The sequence below is a fragment of the Lichenostomus cassidix genome, chromosome 1 (assembly GCF_008360975.1).
Source record: "Lichenostomus cassidix isolate B80296 chromosome 1, HeHo_3.0, whole genome shotgun sequence".
NCBI classification, from domain to species: Eukaryota; Metazoa; Chordata; class Aves; order Passeriformes; family Meliphagidae; genus Lichenostomus; species Lichenostomus cassidix.
In genome coordinates this window covers 72966269-72981904 of record NC_139479.1, presented here as the reverse complement: position 1 = coordinate 72981904, position 15636 = coordinate 72966269, and the positions used below count along the sequence as shown (strand labels likewise).

General features: G+C 39.3%; 1 protein-coding gene across 5 annotated transcripts in view; it reads left to right on the top strand.

Moving 5' to 3' along the window:
• The window catches only part of ELMOD1 (ELMO domain containing 1), a 44413-nt gene extending 31409 nt beyond the window's left edge, over positions 1 to 13004 (top strand). For 4 of the 5 annotated variants that reach the window (XM_085063979.1, XM_085063971.1, XM_085063977.1 and 1 more), the window contains exons 6-12: positions 1387 to 1516; positions 4594 to 4727; positions 5936 to 6004; positions 6288 to 6311; positions 8338 to 8388; positions 9892 to 10025; positions 10878 to 13004. In XM_085063979.1, coding sequence (XP_084920105.1) covers positions 1387 to 1516; positions 4594 to 4727; positions 5936 to 6004; positions 6288 to 6311; positions 8338 to 8388; positions 9892 to 10025; positions 10878 to 11050 — 715 coding nt within the window. In that variant the 3' untranslated portion in view covers positions 11051 to 13004. The remainder of the gene's footprint in view (positions 1 to 1386; positions 1517 to 4593; positions 4728 to 5935; positions 6005 to 6287; positions 6312 to 8337; positions 8389 to 9891; positions 10026 to 10877) is intronic. The other variant, XM_085063985.1, reaches the window with a different exon arrangement.
• Positions 13005 to 15636: the final 2632 nt, after the last annotated feature.

Sequence of the window (15636 nt, the reverse complement as noted above, 5' to 3'; positions counted from 1 at the left end):
CTGCAAACTGACTGGAGATGCACTTGGTCCTCTCATCCAGATCATCGATAAAGATATTAAACAGAACTGGTCCCAGACAGAGGCTTGGGGATCACCACTGGTGACAGCCCCCAGCTAGATATAACTCCATTCCCCACCACTCTCTGGGCTTGGCCACTCAGCCAGTGTTTTACCCAGTGAACAGTGCACCCACCCAAGCCAGGAGCAGCCAGCTCCAGTAGAATGCTGAGGAAAACAGTGTCAAAGGCCTTAGTAAAGTTCAAGTAGACAGCATCTACATCCTTTCCCTCATCCCTAGGCAGGTCACCTTGCCATAGAAGGAGATCAATTTAGACAAGCAGAACCTGCCTCAAAAGATAAGCAGTGAAAATCCTTCTGTTCGGAAAATTTGAGAGTATTATGGAATAAACAAAATGTTTCAGTATATCAAACATGACAGATGAGGAACCTGTGTGGCTTAATATCAGTGCATCCTGTGTTCCACAGAGGAATAAGGGTGCACACTTAGCTTGCCCTCTAAATTCCTACTAGGGTGTTCAAATAATTTTAGACATTATTAAATATTAAAGGACTTATTCCCATATACAAGCAAATATCTCTATGAGCATGGCAGCATAAGCATACAGCATGACTTGCATTTTGTATTATAAAATCTTAATGTAAAGCTGTTGTTTGGTGCAGGATTTTCTAGTGGGCTTTTAAAAGTTTGGCTTGGGTTCTTTTGAGAGTATTCCAGTTATTTCATGTGTGTTGGTTATGGTTTTGTTGATGATGCCTCAGGAAATGTAAAAAGGAAACACAAAAAATCTGCATTTTAATGAAAAGAGTACCATTATGATGATTCTTAACATGAGACAAAAGCCAAATCTGCCTGGAGGCAGATCTTTGAAACTGTATTACTTCAGGGTTTTGGCTTCTTTATGCTAGCTTTTGTGGCACAGAAGCAAAATGATTATTTTTAGCTTGTTGCTGAGTTTTCTCTCCCCCCCTCAGCCCTTTTCAAGTTTATATCTCTGATCCCAGGGAATTGTTTGAGAAGCTGTCATTGGAATGAGGAGAAAGATTCAGTAATGTGCTTGTTATAGGCATTCAATGCTGCTGTGTATAGTTATAATGTGATTTCCATGTGAAAAATCAATGTTCACGGTTTTAAAAAAAATCCCAAATATTATCATCTAAGTAAGGCACTAAATGAAACTGTGCATTTCACAATGCCTTGTTTAATGTAATATCAATCTCTTGGAAATTTTTCCATTGCACTTGAAGTGTTAGACTGTGAATTCATGGATGCAACACCAGTTGTGCATTAATTGTGTGTGTACACGGTAGTGCTGTTTCATGGCTACACATAATTGAGTTGGATTATGTTGCTCCCCTCACCCTCAGGTTGGGAGTATCTCTTCAGGCATGCCTGCTGCAGATTGTGGGGTACAGAAATCTCATTGCAGAGGTGGAGAAGCTGCGCCGAGAGCCGTACGATTCAGAGAACCCGCAACATGAGGAAATGCTTCTGAAGGTAGGCACTGAAGAGGTACTGGGAGGGCATCCTTTATTCATGTCAGCTCCCAACAGCCTGGTTCTTAAACCTCTTTGAAATATCAGGAGCTCTTGTCACCTTCCTCCATCATGTACCTGTTTTAAAATAAGACTGCACAGCATTATAATCTGGTCTGGGTGTAACACCTGCCAAGCAAGCAGCTCTCTCCCTGGTTGATAAATGCATTTCCATTGGCTGGACTATATCTAGGCACTGGATGTGCAGCTCTTAGAGCACAGAGCTGTTATCTGCAGTGAGCTCTGGAAAAACAGCTTTGTGTCCTACTTCAGTACCTCTTTCTCCAGCACAAGAAGGGTATTTTTCTCTATTAATCGAATTGCAAATTTATTTCTTCGATTTCTTGTATCTTTGAGGGCAATGTCTGTGTATACCAATGGCAAACATCTATTTTTTGTTGTGTGGAATGGAAGTGTGGGAGTTGATGACTTACTCGTTTGTAGTTACCAAATGTATTTCCAAAGGAAAAAAATGAAACTATTCTTTAGATAATACATGCAGAGTTATGGAAATCATACCAGTTGGGTTTTACTTCCCTCATGCTTTCAGGAAAGCCTTGCACTGGAGCAGATAATAAAAGCATTTTTTTATCTTGAAGCCACAAGTAGAGGAAGAGCTAGAGAGCTCTTATGTTAGAAAGAAATTGGGGAAAGAATAAAGGGCCTGGAAAACAGTCTAATAGCAAGTCTTGGTCCTGATCCTGTTTTAACCATAGCTAGTGCAAGATGCTTCAGAGAAATGCCAAGAAACATAGGATAAATGACAGTGAGCTTATTAGCTACAAGCAAAATGTCTTCTTAAAGAATTTTAAGAGTTCTTTTAAAAACATGCTACCTGTTTGGTTATAGGGGTTTTTCTTTTTCAATTATTTTAAAAAAAATATTGAAAAATTAAACAATACCACATGACGATGAAGATGTCTTCCATCTTGCAGTGCAAGGCTTTACACAAGTTACAATGAGAGCTTCTGGAAATTTTATCATAGTTACTTGGTCTTCCATAAATCCCAGTAGCACTCTCAGATGCAAATAACTACTTCTAAGACTGTCTCAAATGGTCAGGGTTCCTGTTGGTGTCTAGAAAACTATCTTTAAGGTTTGCCCACTGCTGGGACCAGTCTACCAAGGAGTGGTCAAAATCCAGAGCTGCCCTGAAGGAGTGTTCTAACCATCAGGTAGGCTTGGGCAGATGGACACCTTCTGTTCAAGTGCTGCCCCTGTGCAGCCAAATGCACAAATTTATGGGAGTAGAGTGAGTTTTAACTAAAGGGACACACAGATTTACCCACTGAGGAAGCCTGTGGCTCTGAGGTGAGAGATCCAGGTGCCAGCCTACAGTGTTGGTCCCTGAAAATACTAGGCACCTCACTGCAGGTTAAGGAGGGCCTTTGGCTCCAGGAAAGGGTCCCATAATACCCTGGGCATCAACATTGCTCAGAGAGCAAGGAGTTGGGTCTGAGAATGGGATCATAGGTGAGAAGGACCAAGGAGCTAGCTGTAGTCTCCTTCCTGGCCACCCAGCCTTTGAGGGAGAGGTCCTGAGAATCGTGTCAGCAATGATGTGTAGCCATGTAAGTGCTTTAGAAACATAATTGTATGAGCATAAAAGCAAAATGGAAACTGAACATTTGTCTGAGGACAGATTAAACAGTGCAGTTTATGCAACATTATGCAAACTCATAATGTTGAAAAAAGTATCAGTTTCATCTAAGAATTAGCACTTGTTTACAGCAGGTGTTCTGATTTTGCAAATGTCAAATGGAAATATGTCCAAGGGTTTAATTCATTTTCCAGCCCTCAACATGGGAGAATAGGCTGGTTGGTTTTTATTCCTTCTAGGTACTCTGCTAAGTGATCTCTGCAATGGGTGATTCAAGTTCCTAATGGCTATCATTTATTCATGTTTACCAGGAGAGTGCTTTATGAATGAGAGAAAGATTAACTTAATGTGATTGAACTAATGATTAATGCTGTATTTACTGTTGATGGATGAACTTTGGTTTAAACAATGGTGCTTTATGCAGTCATTACAAAGTGAAATCATTAAAGTTTTAACCTTCCAAGGGCACTTAATTTTAACTGCAGTTAAAATTGCTAAAATTAAAACAATTTTTGTTTTTATTTGGGAAGTGCTCATACAGCTCTTTCCCTTGGGTAGACTTTGTCTAAATGCTTTTCTCGAAGCCGTACTCACAAACTAATGATGAATAATACACTTTCTTAATTCTAAATTCTGATTTCTTAATACACTTCAGAAAGGGTGAGTTTGTGATATGGCACATGAGGTGTGCATAAAGGTATGTATTTGTCATATGTCAATTTAGGCTGCTTTTAGGTGCATAGTAACATGATATTTAGGCACTAAAGTCACTGGACCAGAGCAGTTAAATGGATTTATTCCAGCTGATGATCTGGCTTGTTAAATCACTTTGGACTTTTTTTTACATGAGATCAATGAATGATTCTTCCCTTAGTTAAATATGATGGTGCACATGCTATCCTTGTATGGATTTTTTTGGGTTTTTTATGTTCTCCGATTTGCTTTTCAACACTGTGGTAGCCAAGTCAGCACTCTTGATTTATAACCTTTCCAGAGACTTGCTAAAGATGCCAGAGAAAAGATTGCTGCAGAGCCTCAGGGACTCAAAGCTGCTCTGCTGCTCTGTTAGTGATTTACAACCGAATTCCAGCCCATTCCTGTCTCTGTGCTTATGGAGGCAGACACCATTTCGATGCACAAAGCATGAGATAAACAAGTCTTTGTGTGAGATGCTAGAGCAGCTGTGATAAGGTCAGAAGGGCCTTGTAGGGCTGAAATGTCTGCAATACTTCAGAGTGGTTTGGGATTTCCCACACACACTCATACACACATAAAGAGGAACTCCATTTGATTTTGTGTTTGGGTTGCTGGGATAGCAGTGCAGTGATGCTACTGCAGTGATCTGTTCAGTGGTCAAAACTTAGCTTGGTTTAAAAAGAGAAGAAAAAAAAGGCCATACTGTGTGAAGCTTAATTATGTTTTACCTGTAATCTTCCTAGTTGTGGAAATGTTTGAAGCCCAATTCACCACTGAAAGCTCGAATTTCAAAGCAATGGTGCGAAATTGGTTTCCAAGGTGATGATCCTAAAACAGACTTTAGAGGAATGGGTCTCCTGGGCTTATATAACTTGGTGTAAGTATGTTCCTCTGTAGATGGGTTTATGTGTGTCTGAAGTCAAGAAAAGCAGCATTACTTGCAGATTTTAGCAAATCTGTGGGAATAATTTATAAAAGTGCTGGGGACTTCATATTAAGCAAATGAAAGAACTTATTTGCTAGCCTAAATTATGGAGGGTTTCTCTTCTCAAAGGGGTCTCCTTTCTTTCAGTATTCCTAATTCAACCTTGTAATACCACTTGCTAAGCCCTTTCTTGGTTTCTCTGTGACACAGTAAGTTAGCACTGTCTTCCTACAAGAATGAAACCGTGAAGTGTATTTTCACCAGAATCTAGATCTCTTTAAACAAAATGCCCTGGAAGTATGTAGGTGGGAGGGTTATGTTACTGCTCAGCTGGTTTCTGTGGGAATTTCATGCCGAATTCTTAAGCAAGACACTTGAAATGCAGTCACTGATGGCAGGCTTCTGTAGTTAGACAGCTGCTTGAATTTCTGTCAATACTTAAAATTAAGTAGTGAGTTTATACCACTTTTTCCCTCCAACTCATGCACACCAGGTGTTAATGCCATAGCTGTGCTTTGTAATTTGGGAATTGACTAATCCCTGTTATTTTCTCCAGCCCTTGTATTTGCTGCAGGTAGTTACATAACTTAGAAACATTTGGTAAAACAAGTTCTCTTTATGAGGCGAAAAAGAAATATTTTCTGCTTTTGCAGATTGAAGGACATAAATCATCCTCTGTCCGTATGTTGTTCTCTAGTAAATCTCATTTGAGGATCTGGACTCTTGACTCTGGCTTTGAACTTCCATTTGAAATTAATCCCTACCCTGTATTTAATTTCTTAGTCTTCTGTGATGACTCTTATCTTGCTTAATGAATCTGCCAGATCAAGAAGCCTGAACTGCTTTCTCTTGAGCTCAGCACCCAACATGCTCTACTAAAAAGTAGCTGATTTTCTGTGGGGTGGGTAGAAAGGGGACTCTGGTAATGCACATTCACTAAACTTATATAGGAGTGAGCTTGTGGTTTGAGGCTGCTTTAATCTTTCAGTTTGGGGCTCTGAGTGGCAGCTTAATGAGTTTCACACATCAAATTCTACTCCTACTGTGTAACACATGCAGTGATTTTTAAAAGGGTGTGTATGGACAGCTGGGTATGACTTCAGATGCTTTTTTTTGGTTGTGTTTCTTTAACAATTCACTCTAAACATACATGTCTGCAGGTATTTTGCTGAATGGGACACGGAGGTAGCTCAGCAAGTTCTCACTGATTCTCTTCACCCTAAATACAGGTAATGCTTGAGACCAGAAACAATAACCTCAGGGAGCACTCTGCTGGCTCTGGTTGAGGAAGGGGGCTGGGTTTTTTTCTTCGTTGGGCATATCCTTGGGTATTGCACATGCTGTCTGTTTTAAAGTACTGATCCTGAAAATTGATCAAATGCAAGAGGCAAACTTGTGTTCTGAATCTTAAGAATAGTTAAATTTAGTGTTAAATGTTTTCACTTTTGATTTCAAATTATTTCTGTATTTTTATTTACCTTTTAATTTGTTTGTGTTTTTTTCATAATAAAGGGAAGTCACTAAGAAGGAGCTAAGGTATTTTTTTTCTTTTTTCTAAGTTTTCTGAGACACTACATGTAGATAAAGATCAAACTACAATTTGGTGTGTTATAAACTCAAAGTCTTTGTTGCAACATTAAGAGATCCATATTCTTTTCTTTAAAGTTGAACCAAACATAGCTGGGGGTGGAACACTGGGTATATATGAGCATGCTTATGTATCTAAAATGAAATCTGCCTTGCTTGATGTAGTTAAAGTGGCTGACTTGATAATCATAAGTAATCTAGGCCAAATGTTGTTAGCAGAGCTGAAAGGCTCCTTCATTTATAGTCACATACCCTGTCTACATTGATTAATGATGGTTCCAATCTGGCTAATCCATTGTCCTGACTGTTGAGAGATCAGGTACCTTCAAGTGTCACACACTGTGTTGAGGGTAATTTGTCAATAAGAGACTTACTCCATAATTATTGGGGGCTTAGAGGTATCTTAGCCAGTTACATAGAAATCAGTTGCCTTAAAAGACATTTTTCTTCAGCCAGTAATGTTAGATATTCATAAAGCTGATTCACACCTAAATCCTGAAGCTTTTCATCTCCTCAGGGCTTTTATTTGGTTGTTGTTGAGTTCCTAATGGTAATTCTGTGACAAAAAGCCCTTGGAACATACTAGTGTTCTTTGTTTGCATGTTTGATTACCAAGGGCAGTCCTGGAGTGCTGTGTGAGCATGTGCAATTTCCATGCCTTGACAGAGCATTCAGTAGAAGATAGATGCTGCAGGTGGTGCCCATGGTGATCTTCCTGATGTGGTTGCTTAGCAGCTGTGCTGTTTTCTGATGAGATTGTGATCAATGGATTTTCTATCTCAGTTGAACTGTTTCACCTGCCCACATCCTATGTGTGCTACCTTTATTATTCGGTCTTTTCCTGGTGTTTTCTAACTGATGTTATGTCACAGCCTACAAAGGTGGTTCAGATTTTAGAGGATGAGCAAAGAATAGTGTATTCCTGTATGCTATTTAGGAGGTGAAGTTTTGTCCTCATGCTTGCCACCTAGTAATACTCAGGTCACAGTGGGTATGAACCTATTAGCATCTTAAGTACTTAACAACAACAATTTTTAAATGCTATATGTACATGAAACTCAGGGAATTGTTTTAAGTGTAAACTTATTGAAGTTCAAGCACAGTCTAAGAACAATGCTTTCACACATAGCTGTCTATAATTTGAGACCTAAAGCTTGCAAACTCTGATTTGCCTTACCAAGGCAAACTCCCACAGCCGTGTCAAGGTTGTAGCTCCTTGGTTAGGGCTGTTTCCATGCCTGCCTTTAGCTGGTTATAAATGCAGGCAATGATTTGTGCTAAACTTGCTCATTTCAGTAGACTCAAACCCGGCTAGTGGGATGTTGGCTGACTGGTTGGATCACACAGCTCTTTTAAATCATTGAAGAGCTGAAATTTAGTTTGAAATCAATCTGTTCCCTAACTAATTTTGTTTTAAGGGAGGCGTCTTCTGTGTCCTTGAAAAGCACTGCATTATTGGGCCAAATAGGAAACACTGTTTCTTATCTTTGACTGTTGAGTGATTTCTAATTTGGCTGGTCATAAAAACATACTGTGAGAGGACTATTTTCGTGTTTGCTACCTCAGGTGAATCATGCCTCCAGTGATGAGTGTCATGTAGGTCTCTGAAAATACAAAAAAGCCAAGGCCATTTTTGACTAGTTAAATGCAATTTCAACCTTTTGTATAGCTCAAGCTTAACTGAAGTGGAACATCTTCGTGGTCAATTTAGTAAACAACTGGCTTTTGCTGAAAGCACTGACATAGGTGCATTTTGTAATGGTGAGAAAAGTTTATTGGCAATGCTCTCAAGCCACTTACCCATTTCTAGTGTTTATACCAATCCATTCATCCAGAAGCAATGTTAAATGGGATTAGCCATATAAGAGAAAGTAAAATACTGTGCTCAGTCAATGTTATAATATCAGAAAAGCTGAAAGAAAATATTTGTCAGTTAGTAATGCTTGGTAATGTGGAGTTTATTTTTTTTTCTCAGCCAACTTAGCAAAGCTGAATGGGAGAAGAAGAAGTTTGATAAGGCAATTGGGTAAGTTTAAAGGTATTTTTTTAATTTGCTACAAACACAGCCAGTAACAATGATGCTGTATATTTGAGGGAGAAAAGGTGTTTCCTGGTTACTTTTAAAAGGAAACTTCTGTGAGCATATGAACATCAGCTATCTTAACCACACCTTGGTTTTGATCAAACGTTACAGGAGAAACACTTCAAGTTACATAGAGAAAAAAATAACCCCAAAATTTTGTAGCAAGGAGAAACTTTCTCTGTGTGCTATATATAGTGCAGTGATTAATATCTGTTTAATTCTTCTTAGCACATGACATGATCAAGTGTCACTTCTTGCTGTCAAAGCCAGGTTCAGAAATGCTTTTAGGAAAATATAATAGGGAAGAAATAGTAGCGAGAGCTTTTTCTTCTTAAGCAGTGGGTTTGGTATAGCTGCATTATTCATGAGTATGGAACTGGATGTTCCTTCTGAATGTATCTAAAAATCTGTAATACAACATTTTACCGCACATATTTAACTTTTCTGTGAAACTTGCCGTTAGGCCTCATGCTGATGTTAACTTTTGGACTTCTGGTTTTTGGGTTTTTCCTCTCCTGAGATGCACAAAAAGGTCAAAGAAAAAGAAAATATTTTGGTTTGCTTGATAGAGGTGTTTGAAAAAATACCCAGGACCGTCTAGAGAAGACAGCTCTATTTAGCTGAGAAAAAAATCCAATCACTGAATATCCAAATGTGTTTACTTTTATCACTAAATGTCTGTGTGAGCCTTTATGTGCTTTCTTGGGAAATAGTAACTGCTAGAAATGTCAGGTTCTTTATGCACCAGCCTCACAAATTAACTTTCAGTTTCTGAGTTTTCTTGTACCTAAATGTATTTCATTAGTTGATATCTCTTAGCAGGACAGAGTTTGCTTAATGAGTCTGATTTTCTTGTTTCTGTTGCTAGCATTCTCTGATTTAGGTTTTTGCCTGTTTCCTGGCCTGTGTGTCTAGTTCTCTTTTAGGAAGAAATTGGAGGTGATTCAACTGGATTTTTTTCACAAGCTTTTTAGCCATGTGAATCTCTTTGTAGGACAGGTTGTTGAAACCTGATGTTCCTAACTATGGGTAATGAGTTCCAGTGGGAACTCCAGCAGTTAAAAATAGCAAATGATGGGTCACCCTGCAGCCGTGGCCACCGTGTGGAGTCCTTGCCCTGTTTCAGAGGCGAGTGCAGGAGCACAGGGACGTCTGTGCTTGTTCTTATTTTGTGGAAATTAATCAGTGCTGTTCCACAGACAAGTTGACACAGTGACGAAACTCCAGTTTTTTCTGTGACCGTGTATTTGACCATGCTGTATGAAACATGCAGGATAGATGTTTTCCTGGCTTTTCACCCCCCAACACACCTTGGAAACTCACAAAGGAGAGAATTAATACACCTTAGTAACACATGAAATCTGCAATGTCAGGGTCATCAGTGTTCCTTAAAGTGTGCTGAAAGAAGGTTTAATCTCTAACAAAAGTTGCTGCTTTTTCTTACAGCTACTCTTTTGCTATTGTGGGCATTAATATAACAGACCTTGCATACAACCTGCTGGTGAGTGGGGCTCTGAAGACCCATTTCTACAATGTTGCTCCAGAAGCACCAACACTCACTCACTTTCAGCAGACGTTCTGTAAGTACTGGGTTTGAGTGTGGGGCAAGGGGTGGAAGGGCATAATTGGTACTCTGCCAACACCTTTTGTACTACCCATAGTTTAAAAAAACAAATAAAATCCACTGACACAGCACAGAGACTGTAATGTTAGTCTTGCTCTCCTGTCTTTAGGATGCTTGGATTCAGCTCGTAGCTGTGACAAAGGCCACTTACCAAACCAAGGTGTAAAACAAACAAAGAAACACAAACAAAAAAATGCACTAAATGCCTTAACAAGTGACCTTCCTGTTTTTTTAAATAATAAGAAGAAAGCAAATGTGCTTTAAGGAGCGTCTGAATATTGCTTCCCCTTAAATCCAACTGGCATGTGATACTTGCATCTACATTCAAGTGTTACTCTCCATCCTTCAGCAGAGTTGCAGCTCCCCCACGAAAACAATGATTTGCCAGCTCTTTCCCCTGTATTTGAGCATCCCTTCTACAGCAGAGGCCTGCTGTTCATCCTTGCACAGTACGAGTAACCCCTCTAATATTTTTCAATGTGTAGGCAAGGAACTGATAACAAGCACCAGCAACATCTTTTCCTGCTTTTATACACCCTGGTTTAATCTTTCAATTCATGAATCCATATGTGAAGATGACTAGTGACTTCTTGTGTTTATTGTGAGAAGTTCTGCCAGTGTGTGTAATATTCATCCAATTTTGGGGTTGTCCAAAATATGTTTAGACTTGTCCCTGCCCACTGTCATCAGGTGACAGACCTCAGTGACTGGGATTCTCTGTGCAAATCGTAATTTGGCTACTTTTCTAATTTTATATGTCATCTTCACATGTTGTATTTATCTCTTCTTCATTTTTATTATTTTGTAGGCTACCTAATGCATGAATTCCACAAATTCTGGATTGATGAGGACCCACTGGACATAATGGAATTCAATCGTGTCAGAGAGAAATTTTACAAGCGGATCTTGAGACAGCTCCAGAACCCAGAGATGGCTCTGTGTCCTCATTTTGCTGCATCAGAAAGTTTGATCAATATGTAGTTACTCAGTTGATTTGATTTGGAAACACTGTCTCACTCTTGGTTTAGATCACTGCTAGACCATCACTAGCATACTGAATGAACATGGCAATCGTGTGCATGTTTTTGGCGCAGTGTTCATTTATTTTTATCACATGATCCCCTTATGCTTCTCTTGTTGGGGATTTTTCATTTAAATGGGTGCTCATATTGCCTCATTATGCAGTGTTACCTTCTGAATTGATGTCCAGATGTCAGAGTTTTTCTATTTTTTTAGACTTTCCTCATAATTCAGCATTGAAAATTGAATTGTATTTCTCTAGCAGTGTTTTTGTATATGTGGAATAAGTAGCTGGATCTTGTATTGTGAAAGCTTTTTAACTTCTTGGTATGTTTTAAGATAATTACTGGCATTTCAAGCAAATATGTGTTTGGACCTCATCTAGAAGATAATGTAATTTAATCTAATGCAGGCAAACACATTGAAGTCCAATTTTCTCCATGCAGCCATTATACACTTAATGCAAAATTAATGAGGCTTATGAGATACAAGTTGCAGTGAGAAGAGTTTATGCAGAATTATGATCAGATGCATGAATATAAAATGGTCTGGTGATGCTAATACAGTGAACTGTGAACACTCTCACAGCTACCAGATACTGGCAGAGGCCAAAAATTATAACATCAGGCTGTTGTCACCAACACCACCATGCTGAAGCATGGTCTAGATTCCTGCACATTCCTTTGGATATACAGGGGTTAGTGTTTTGTGTCACACGTTGGAAGGCAACATGATTTGGTCACATGGTGCTTGGTGAATTCAGGGGAGCAAAAATATATATCTTTTCTTTGAACTACTGAAAATGTTGCTTTGGTTGTCAGTTCAGTTCTAAGATCTGGAGGAAATAATTAATTAGAAGGTTTAGAACAAAACTGCTTCTGTTTCCCAGAACACTTATAAAAAAAATTAAAATGGCAAACTGCCTTTTTTTCTAAAACCATAAATGACTAAAAGCATTTGACACTAAGATTGTGTAGTATACTGAGCAACATCTACCATGGCATTTCATACCCATGGTATTTTTTACCTTCTAAGCAATCAATTTTAGTATTATATGTTTGTGTAAATCACTTGCATATGGAGATTAAATTGAGTAGTGTCCAACTACTTGTGAATTAAATGAATAAATTATACATCATTCTAAACTGAAGCACTGTGGGTTTTATTTCTGAGATATGCAGTAATACAGATGAAAAGTGTTTTATTTAATGGATCAGGTAAAATGGGATGTAACAGCTCTGTGGTATTCCCAAGTCTGAAGTGTGATTGGAGCTTCCTCAGATAAGGTGCTTTATATCATTTTAGTTACTGTTTGGGCTACCACTTTATTAAAAAAAAAAAAAAAAAAAAAAAAAAAAGGAGCACTTCAACTTCTTGCAAACTCCTTCTCATTTCTTTGCTAAAATGTAAGCTGGGGGTCAGGACTTCTCTACAAGACTAGAAACTTGCACTCATTGTGGAGTTAATCAGCAAAATTCTATGGGTATTGCAATAATTAGTCTTCTCCAAAGAATTTGGATATATGGAACTATTTGCATATTTTGCATGAGAATACAAGGAATAAATCTATGCATGTTTAACTTAATGCCATTGATTTTGGAAAGTGGTTATTTATAGTCATTAGGTCTCAAGGACTTTTTTGTGTCAGTCTTGAAGCTTTTAAAATAGGCTTCTAGTAACAGTTTTTATTGTTTCAAATTTTAGGCTCTCGCTTTGTTTCCTTGCCCCACTCTGACTTAAATATTTTCTGCAATTTATTAGGTTACACTGGTTTATTTTTAATACTCTGCAATGGAGTTCATGGAGTTGCAGGGGAGGGAGGGAAGGCTCCTGCTACCTTCTTACTGCTCTGATCCTCTCAGTTATGCCTTGTCTCAAGGTGTCAACTTCAAATAAAATCAGAAGATGTCATCTGGCTCTGTGTCAGATTGTATCACTATAATCTAACTGGTCTGGGTGATTATTTTTCCTGTCTTGCAGGAAGATGGATTTAATGAAGGTAAGTGTGAAATTCCTTCTCCTGTGGAGCCCTTGCATGCTGGTGCCTTCAAATCTTATCATCCTGCCCCCTTGTGCTTCAGCTTTGGCCTGTGACATGCTTGTTCCCAAAATCCATGTCCAGTCTGGGGCAGAGAATATCCCTGGTGAGTGCCTAGAACTGGCTGTGCACTGCTGAGGAAGGATGTCTGTCTGGCACTGCTGTCCTTCCTCCTCAGCAGTGACCTCTTACCATGATGCAAACATAAGCTTTTCTTAAAAAAGTTAGAATTTGCACTGTCACAGTACAGATCCAAACTGGCCTGTGAGCAACTGGATGCTGCTTTTTCTAGGAAAATTAAAGAAATGGAGGAAAAAGAAGTATAAAAAGTTGTTTCAATAAAGAAGAATCTATGTTTATGCTCACTGCAGGGTGCAGAATTTTATTTCATTAAGTATAGAGAAGGTTTAGGTTGGATCTTTTGAAAATCTTTCCACAGCTTCATGGTTGTTGTGTTTCACCAGCTGTCTCTCCCACAGGCTCAGGCCTGGCCATGTGCATCTTGGGCACCAAGTGCTTCCTGCCCAGCCTGTAAAGTGCATGGTCACCTTTCTTTCTTTACAGGTAATTTTTCTCAGGCAAATAATTTACACTGGCAATGCCATGCAGCCCAGGTGTTGTTTTAAAAAGGCACAGCCATGTTGCAAGTCTAAGCTCCTAATTTACTGTCTAAAATTCAAGACAACATGCTGAAATTATGCAGAATATGTATTGCTTTGGGTCAGCAGCTGAAAATGTAATTGATGAAAGTATAATATTGGGAGGTTGTATGTGTTAAAATGCAGAAATATTTATCTTGATCTGTTTAAAGGCAGGGGGAAAAAGGGCTATGTAGTATTGGAGTTCTTTAATTCTGTATGCATAATTTTATGAGTGGCCTATATTTCTTTCTGTTACAGATCCAGGCACTTCCCATAGCACAGACCTTTCTTTTCCCAGCTAATGTGTATTTAAGTTGTTACCAGGGCTCCTTCAACAGCTTAGGTAGACACTGACTTGTCTTCAGTAACCTTGGTGCTCTGCCAGCATCTGTGGAGCTGGGGCTGTGAGAGCCAGCAGGATCTGTGCCTGGGGGGTTGATTACAGCCAGGAGGAGGATAGCAAGTGCTACTCCAGCTTCCTGGCAGTTTTTGGCTTGCATCTCTCATTTTCCCTTTGAGGGAAGGAGAAATATTTTTGTTGTGTTTCTAATTGGCTCTTTTGGAAGGCACTTTTTCAAATGCTGGCACTGGTGGTATTTTTATGTACTATTTTTAGAAACAAACAAGGTCCATTTTATCTGTACGATTTGTCTTGGAGAATTGTATCTCCTGGCTGTTTCCTGGTGCAGCACTGAAGCTGGATTGAAAAATTTACTGAAATTTAATGAAAGAACAATCTTTAAATGCACCTGTGCTGACTGTGTGCCCTGTGGGGCACAGACGGCTGGTGATGACTTAGCAGGCTGAAACACTTTGCTGCAAGCAGGACATTTTCAGCATGTTCCCAGCTGAAATAAGTGCTTTTAGGTGGAACAGGATGTATGTGAGCAGAGTGCTGATGCTCAGGTTAATGAACCCAGATCTGCTGCTACTGGCCCGATGAGTCACTGGTAGCATCATGAACACAGTGGCATCCATTATGAGGGATCATAATTTCCTTCAAAATCCTCTCTTCATGGACTGTGGTTAGCTTTAAACATGTCATTTACTGACCTGTCCCTTTTTGTCAGAATGTGACTGGAGACTTTTGACTTTTCCACAGGAGTGACCAGCATTGTAGGGTTGTCCCCTAGTGGGGTATTGCAGACTGTAGTCGTTCCTGTCTGAGTTCTACGGGAAACCCCAATCCACAGCTCTGCCCCTTGGATGGATCTGACTGAGACAGGAATCAGTTACAGCCCAAAATAGTAACTGGAGTGTACTTCTATAACTGTTAATTCATGTCTTTGGCAAGTACTGTTGGGGAAGTGAGGAACTCTGTATACACATTGGGAAATAGGAGAACTCTGAGTATACTTCCCTCTGTCCCCCAGCTGGCTCTTAACAAGCTTGACATCATCAACGTATGACCATTTTGGCATCACAGGAAGACTCCTCTGGAATTGTGATTTTCAGAGGATTGTTCTACTTTGAATCCTGTTAACCATCCTGATTTCCACCTCTCACTCCTCACTTGCAACTTGGTCCAATGGGAGCTCAAATTTTGCACTAATGAAACCTCTAGGCCACACTGAGAAAAACAGTAGGGCTCCCCCCTGTACAATTGCATCTGCAGCATGGTGCAGCTAAAAATCACATGAATAATTAAAACAGATGTTTTGCAGAAAACAATCCTGAAACGGATAAGGAAATGAATTATTCATTATTTTCCTTAGTTTGCGGCAGTGCAGGTTTTCTGTAAGACTCACCAAAGATTAGACAGGACTCTTTCTACCAGATCCTATAAGAATATAGCAGGACTGGCTTTGTGCTTTCCCCTGTGGGCAGTGCACATAGAAATCAGGTCATTACTTACTCTAGTAAAGGAA